Consider the following 8401-nt stretch of genomic DNA (forward strand, 5'->3'; position numbering starts at 1 on the left):
TTCTCCTCTTAAAATGTTACTGGAAACTAGTGAAATGCTTTAAACGGTCTGGATGTTTTCAATGGGCTCTGTTCTACTGGTTCATGAATGCCTTCCCTGCCCCCCGCCCCCCCCAAGATAATACAACTACTTGGTTTTGTTTTTTTTTTTATCTTCTTTCCTATTCACGATTAAAAATGTGATAAATCAGGTTTTTGGCTCTGAATAACAATGGCTTGATTTAGATTTCCTAGTAAATCTATTCAAAAGTGAAACAAAGGCTGCCTTTGGAGGATACCTTACACTTCACCTGGACCAGGCACGTAAGGGCAATTCAGATAAAAATCTTGTTAGGAACTCAACAAGAAATAAAGGATTTTCTCTTTTCCCTGGTTCAGGCTTTATTTAAACTCTTTGTTCAAAAAAAATGAACAGAGTGATAGTCGGATTCTAATTTACAGATATAGCTTAGACGTCTAATATTAAATTAGAAGATCACACAAGAAAACCATTTACACATAAAGGTTAAAACCAATACTTAAACTTTTTAAAACTTTATATTACATAAAGCCAAAATGAAACTAAATACATGTTAGCCAACTTCATTCACAAACATTAGTCAAAATATATACATTTAAAAAGAAAAAAAGCTACAACTGAGGTTCTTTTCTCTAAAATGTGTTTTATCATAATTTGCAAATGAATTGCAGGTGATCTAAAAAATAAGCTAGTTAGGGAGGGAACTCCAAAACACATTTAAACGGTTTGAGTTGGAGAAATGCTAGCTGAAACAGAGAGGCATCTGTCAAAACAATTCTGGTTTTTGTTTTGTTTTGCTAAATAATAAATATATAATTACCACTCAGACAAAAAAAGTCTGATTTAATCTTAGATAAAATTGCGGTTCTGAAATAGTCCCGCAATTTTTAAAAGTTAACTTTGACATTTGTTCAAAATGTTTTAGAGTCTAAAACCGACTCAGATTTAGGGCAACGCAAATAACACATTTTCAGACTTAATGTTTTCAAGGACATATACACATTTACAATCTTAAAGTGAAACTCAAGTCATAAGGGGAAAATAGGAATAATGCCTTTTCTCTTTCTGTGTAAACTGTGTCAAAAATCCAAGCGAGTGGACTCAGGGAGACTTCTAGCGGTTTTTTGTTTGTTTGTTTGTTTTTTAAGGGAGAAAATCCAATTGACAACTTTTCATCTCACACATATTTCTTGTTTGCCGTCCTTGCTCTTGAGAAAGAGCTCTTGCTCTGATTTGCATATGCTATGATAAACAAAAGAAACCGTGATCATCTCACACACAAAAGGCCAGATTCGAGCCGGTCACTGGTCAAGAATGGATCCGGCCTGGGGGTTCTGCTTGAGAGAACAGAGATTTTGCAAAGTTCAAATGGTACAAATAGGGAGCAAGGCTGTTCAGAGCCATCCCGCTCCGAGAAACTAATGACACAGATCAGCTTTTCCCTTGTGCCAACCATTTCAGACCCAACATTTGAACAGAGTGCATGCAACAGCGACCAGGAGAAAAGAATAATAACAATAAAAGAAAGATAATGGGAAACAAAAACAAAACCGACAATAAACTTCCAACAAAGAAAGCTGGAAAGCCCAACATATCAAAAAGTTACTCCTCCACCTCTGTGGGCCATAACGCAACAGGTTCCGAAGTGCAAAGCAAACATCAACTGCTGCGAGATACAACTGCCCTCTTTAAAGTTGTCTGCCGGGGTGCAGGTCTGAAATGACCCTGTGAATTCACACGCACACTCGCCCGCGCACTCGCGCGCTCGGCCACTCGCGCCCCGACTGGCCTCTCTGCCTCTGCCTGGCACCTATACATCTTATGTACATACAAACCGGGGCCCCCGTCGCGGGAGGGCGCTCGGGGAGGCCGCAGAGCTCGTACCTATACATATGTACACGTGTGCACACCGGTCCTCGCGAGGCGGCCCCGCGGGGTCATAGCGCGGCGGCGTAGGCCGCGGGGTAGGGGTCCAGTTGAGGCTTGCCCATGCCGGGCAGTAGGATGTAGGCGAGCGGCGGCTGCAACCCGGGGCTGGGCCACGCGCTGCAGTTGCACGGGATCATATAGCCCGGGTTGCCCGGGCTGGGGTGCGAGTGCGTGTGCCCCCCGGCGGCCGCGGCCGCTGCTGCAGCCGCCGCCGCCGCGCCGTGGAAGGCGCCCGCGCCCGCGGTCGGGTAGCCCAGCGACGACGCGTACGGGAGGCCGGACGAGGAGGACGAGATCTCTGCCATCTTGGAGCCCAGGTCGAGCAGCGAGTAGGGGCTGCCGGCGGCGGCAGCGGCGGCGGCGGCGGCGGCGGCGGCGGCCGACTGCGGGAAGAAGACGCGGGCGGCAGCCGCGGCGGCGGCGGCGGCCGCCTTCTCGGGGTTGGCGAGCAGCGACTCGGGCACCAGGCCGCCACCCGCGCCCGCGTGCAGCCCGGCGCCCGCCTTGAGTGCCGGGTGCTCGGCGTCGGTCACGCCGCCCAGGCCGTACGGCACAGGGAAGGCGAACTTGTCCTTCTTGAGCAGCGTCTTGGGCTTGCGCCTCGGCCGGTACTTGTAGTCTGGGTGCTCCTTCATGTGCATGGCGCGCAGGCGCTTCGCCTCGTCGATGAACGGCCGCTTCTCCGATTCGGTGAGCAGCTTCCACTCGGCGCCCAGGCGCTTGCTGATCTCCGAGTTGTGCATCTTGGGGTTCTCCTGGGCCATCTTGCGCCGCTGAGCCCGCGACCAGACCATGAAGGCATTCATGGGCCGCTTGACGTGGTCCACCGGCTTGGACATGCTCTCGCCGTGCCGCGGCTGCAGCCCGCCGCCGCCGCCGCCCGCGCCGTCGCTGTCGGCCCGGAGGAAATCAATGTTGGCCGTCCGCGGGGACCCTATCGGCCCGCCGCGCTCGCCGCGCCCCACTTCGCACCCCGGCGTCGCTCCCGCCCGGGAGGAGGGGGCCGGGGGACCAGCCCCGGGCCGCGCCGCTCCCCTGGCCGCCCTGCTCTCTCCGGCCAGGCGCTCGGGAAAATCCTCTCCGGGGCGCGATAACTTCTCGGCGGTGTCCCCACCCCACGGGGGCAGTCTGCCCTTTGCTTTCTTTTTGTCCTTTCTCTCCAGTTGCGTTCGCTCGCGAACTCCCCGCAGGTAGCCGCCACCGGGCAGCGCTCTCCCCGTCCTCGGTCTTTTCTCTGTTAAAGGCACAGCAGCCGGGAAACTTGCGTCTCGGAGGCTCCACCAGGTTGAGCAGAGGAGTCAGCCGCCGCGCGCTGCCAAGTGCCAAAGGGGGCTCTCGGCGGCTGGAGTGTTTGGGTTCTCCTCGGTGACTTTCTCATTTGACAGTAGCAGATGGGGGTGGGGGGAGGAGGGGAGGTGGCCCCGGAGGAGGAAGAGGAGGGGGGAGACGGAGGAGGGTCCGGGCGCACCAAGGGAACGCAGAGCGCAGCAATGGATATAAATACAAATACTGCAGCACCAGCCGGTCTTCCTCACTCGGGGCAGGCAGGGCGCGCTGACGGGAACCCCCCTAATGAGCTGGGGTTTTGCGGGGGGACCTGCCTCGTGGGTCTTCCTCTCCGGCTGCCGGTCGGGGAAGGAGGTTGGATGAGGCTTGAGCGAGTCTAGGATCTCCGGGCCTCAAAGGAAATCCTCGTGGCTCGCCGAAGCGCCGCGTCTCGCTGTCCCTCGAGCCATGCCGGCTCCGATCGCTCCAAGCCCCTCCTGGCTCTCCGGCCGACTCGGGCTCCCGGAGCGCACCGGGCGTGGAGCGCGGCCCGGCTTCCGGGCAGCGCGGCGGGCCCAGCACCGGCCGCGTCCCCTCCTCGGTCCTCTGGGCCTCCGCCCGGGACTTGCAACTAACTTCGCCCAAGTTTCCTGCGCCGGCACCGCGGCGCCCCTTTCGGCGCGCTCGCTTCGGGGCGTGCGCCCGCGTGTGCTCCGCGCCCGGGGCCCCTCTCTCCTGGCTTCCCCGGCGAGAGCCTAGGGGGCGGAGGTGCGGGGTGGGGGAGGGATTTAAGGAAGACGCGCCATCACCTCAGTTCGTAGGTCCGCGCTGGGGCTGCTCCCGATTCCCGCAGTCCCGCAGCACAGGGGGCCCCTCCGCGGCCCAGGCCGCCAGGCCGCCGCTCCCGAGGCGACAGGCGCCCTGTGCACTGGCTCAGGTGAGTGTCGCTACCTGCGTGTGCACGCGCCCGGAGCCGGCGCTGGGTGTGCATGTCCAGCCGCGGCTGAGTGTGTGTATATCTGGGGCCACGAGGAGGAGGTGGAGCCCAGGACTCCAGGAGGGAGGAGGGCCCCGCGGAGCCTCCTTCCGCTCCCACACCCCCAGGACCGCGAATTAAACAGGATCCCCTCCGCCCCCCTCCCACTCCTCCTCCCACCCCTTTTCACTTGAGAGCAGGTTTAGGCGAGTGGAGAGTCCGGAGCGCGCCGCCGAGTTTGCGCACTGTTTGGCGTTGGCAAGCCCCTAGCGTCATCCCGGCTACCCTGGCCGGCCGGAGCAGCTGTGGGAGCCTCTGCCAGGAGGAAGGAGGCGCGCACGGGGAAGGGAGCCTCACGAGCTTCGGAGGAAGAGGGGACCCACCCTAAAAAACGCTGGAGACTTTTCCTAGCAAGAAAGGGCTCCTTTTCCTTGGAGGTCCAGAGGTTGCTTGCAGCAGATGCTTCCCGAATTTTCTTGCACTGGTGATGCATCCAGTCAGAGGTAGTGGAGTGAAAAATAACTGAGGAGGGACCGAGCGTGCTCTTGGCAACCCTTTCGAAAAGGACCTAGCCCAGGCATCCTTGGCCGACTATTCCGATCTTTTAAAATTCTGGGGGTTTGTTTTGTTTCTATTCTAGTCGTCAGTCATCCATATGCTGATCTCTTTAAGGTACAGTTAACTCACAGTATCTCACTTAAATGCACGGATAGGGTGAGGTGTTCAAAATCAGTAAGAAGTATAAAACGTTTCTCTGAAAGACAAAAGTGAAACATACTAATCACTCTACATTGGAATCTTTTTACGCTGTTAAGCACAATTTTCTTTAGTAAGAGCAGCTTTTTACTTTATATGTGACATAATGCAAAAATCAAGCAGCATGATTTTGTTTGCGTATTTTCCGGACTTCTTGGTATGCTGCAGCTCACTTATAACATGATCAGTCTGGAGATTTCATTCACCAGTTGGCCTGCCCTTCAGGGAGAACTTGCTTGCCTTCTTTCTTTGGCAGTTTGGATTTGACCTAGCCATGTGGTATGTACAAGTAGGAAGTTCTATAATCAGTTAACTCTTTAAGTCTTCCCAGCAATTCATGTTCAATTCACACACAGACACATATGCAGACACAAAGTACTGATTGAACTTAAATAAAAAGTTTGTAGGCCATCAATTTTAGTTTAAAGTTAAGTTCGTTTTATTGCTCATTTTAATAAAAGAATAGTGATTGTTGCTGGGTTTTTTTTTTTTAGCTGCTGTGAGGACATATAGAAATGCAAATCAGCAGTGAAATGTATGGGAGTGGCTATCTTTCTTAAGATACCACACTGCAAATGTTTACTTTGTATCAGCCCTTGTATCGCTAAAACAATTGGACTGATTTCTTTAGAACCATATTCCTTTACAGGCTCTGTAAAAACACTCTGCTGCTCACAGACTCTGGGTGGAGCAACGTTAAAACCCTAGCAGGTGCAATCACATGGACTAGAATATTAAATATACTGTTTTGTGATGATAAACTAGAAAAGTATCATCCCTGAGCTTTTAACCTACTAACCTGTATGATAGGTTTGACACAAAAATATTACACACTGTCATACAAAGAACATGTGTATAAGGATGCAAGTTATGAAAACTGTTATTCATTAAAAACATTGTGAATAAAGTTGAGTCTAATCCCCAAAATTATTTTGATATATACAAAACGATAAGGATTGAGAAAAACTTTTATATTGGTGAGTTAAATTATTATGCATTCTTTTCAAATTTAAGTTTAAAAATCAGTTGCAATAAATTATTACCATGAAAAGAAATGTTTGCATATGTGATTGAAATGTATGCTTGTATGTGCAATATCTTATAAAAATAAAGTGCGTAAGCTTCCTGGGATATAGTTTCATAAATTGTGCAGTATCGCCTGTTTAGTGTTATTAAATGAACCAAATCTGAAAGTTCTTAAGTCCATGAATGTTGAACTGTGGGGGGGGGAAGGTGTTCCCATACCTAAGAAGAAAACGGCTGTTTGCGTGCTTGTTGGTTCTTCAGCAAAGGAAACTTCAAAATAGAAGAGATTTGGTTTTTAATTTTGGTTTTTGGGGGATCAGTATTCTTGGCCTACAGCCTTCCCGTCCAGGGAGAGACCTTCACAATGAGCCCTGCGTGAAGGGAAGGCAGCAAAGCATGGCTGTTATTAACCAACCTTCACACCTCTTGCCCAAATCTGGTTGAGCCTTTCACCAAGTAAGTTTCCGTGCCGTTCTCTTTCTTATATACTGAAATGACAGTTCAATTTTAGTGTCCACAGACCTTATGTTTGAATTGATAGAATGTTATCTATTTGTTCTTGTACATTTTGATCTAAAAGTGAAAAAATACCAAGATTTAGGAGAGAGAGTAGTCTGTGTGAGTGAAGAGTGAAGGAAAAATAAATTGAAAGAGAATTAGAAGTTCTATGGGCTTTATATTCCCGACTCAATTGTGAGTACCCAAAGAACAGTGGACCTCGATCAGTGGAGTCTGTGCGGGCTCTGTATTTGCCTTGTGGCCAAGGAATACCCGTGATCACAAATACATCTAATCAGAAACAGAGAGGCAGACACTCGCTCAGAAAAAGTTTGGGGGTCTGTGTAAAGTCAGTTTCTTCTTTTCCCCTTAGGTCCTCCCTGTAAATGGTCTTTTTTCAATTCTAAAACTTTCACTAGGAGGCAGCAATGAGGCTGTTGGGGGAATTTAAAAAAATACCTTGGCAACACCAGACTGACCGGCTTTCTTCTTCTTTCTCTTTCTCTTCCATAAAAGAGGGGAGAATATTTGGATCCCAACAGAAGACAAGGGATCAGAGTGAACTAAATCATTCTCCTCCATCCATTCCATCTCCGTTTTCTCGCTGGATCTTCACCCAGATGGCTCATTGTCACATGTTTCTAGAACCATGGAGGTGAAACCACAGCAAAGAAAGGAAACCAGTGGGGTACTGAGAAGTGACCAAGTGGAAGTGACAGGGTGGGAGAGGTGATGCCTTCAAAGTGCAGGGGCCAAGTCGTGGCACCTGAAGCACTGGGAACAGACAGCTGCAGTTAGAGAGTTTTGGGCTCCTGGTCTTAAGCGAGTACACGGAAAGAATTCGTAAGCTTTCAGACCTGCCTAGAAAAGTAATACAGCCTGTTTGTCCTGTTAAGGAGGAAATGAGCAAACTGACAAAAGCCAGTCTCAGGCTTTTGTCACAGTTCCTACTAATCCTACTCCTAGTAGGATTAGTTCCTACAACTAGTTCCCTAGTTGTACTCCTATCAGCCCCACCTCCGTCAGCCTCCATAAGGGGAAAAGATCCCAAACACGTGGTCCACATAAAGCCCGAGAGATGAGGAATTAGGTCAGGCAGTCCTGGTTAGAGTGAATGGCTGCAAGAGTGGCCCTTGACTGGTTACTACTAAATTTTCATCCTTGTGAGATTCCTGTCCCTTTATTCTCACTGCTCCTGCCATACTGGGAAGCTGGGTCTATACAGATTAATTATGAGAATGCCTTTCTTCATTCCTCCTTAACAGTACTCACTCAGGCTGGCATTTTCTAAAAGAGCTTTACCTAGATGACAGAGCAAGAAATACAAAATAAAAAACAGCTCCCTTTCACCCCATCCTTCCCTCCCCACCTCACCCCCACCCCCAAATTAAACACCGAAGGGAAAAAAGACAATACAAATAATCCAAGACAGACGGCTTCACAAAGTACTGATTTCAGATCCTGAGAATCCTATATAAGCAATGGAGGGATTGACTTTTCTCTAGGATAAGTGCTTTTTGTAAGTGGGAGAGAGCTATCCGTGAGCAAAACCAGAAATGAATGAGGAGGTCTGGCTGTCCTTTCCAGCTTCCAGATTGCTCTGGCCTGTGTGCTACTCCCTCCCAGATTCGGTTTCCTATCTAAGGATGAGTCTGCTTGGTTGAGCAGTTTGATTATAACTATCATTTATTGAGTTCCTGAGTTACTATCCCTTTTACATACACTATCTTATTTAATTTTTAGGAAAATCCTAGGAGGTAAGTGTTACCTCAGTTTGCAATTGGGGAACAGAGCCTTAGAGCTGGTGAATAAGCAACTCACCCAAAGTCACACAACCATAAGTGGAAGAAATGGGGTCTGAGCTAAGCTGATGCTCTTCACCACCACCACTCTGAGTCCCAGTTGAAGGCTCAGCTCCTTCCTGGCTCAGGT

At 49.9% G+C, this 8401-nt stretch overlaps 1 protein-coding gene across 1 annotated transcript; it reads right to left on the bottom strand.

Moving 5' to 3' along the window:
• Positions 1-365: 365 nt before the first annotated feature.
• On the bottom strand, positions 366-2923 carry SOX21 (SRY-box transcription factor 21). Its single transcript, XM_059996236.1, has one exon. The coding sequence runs from the start codon at positions 2784-2786 to the stop codon at positions 1956-1958; it is 831 nt and encodes a 276-aa protein (XP_059852219.1). The 5' UTR covers positions 2787-2923; the 3' UTR covers positions 366-1955.
• Between the last annotated feature and the right edge of the window lie 5478 nt (positions 2924-8401).

This window comes from Delphinus delphis, chromosome 18 (assembly GCF_949987515.2).
Source record: "Delphinus delphis chromosome 18, mDelDel1.2, whole genome shotgun sequence".
Lineage (NCBI taxonomy): Eukaryota > Metazoa > Chordata > Mammalia > Artiodactyla > Delphinidae > Delphinus > Delphinus delphis.

Bases quoted from the DNA above. Each gene is read 5' to 3' on its own strand.
- SOX21 (XM_059996236.1), bottom strand. From the start codon at position 2,786: ATGTCCAAGCCGGTGGACCACGTCAAGCGGCCCATGAATGCCTTCATG.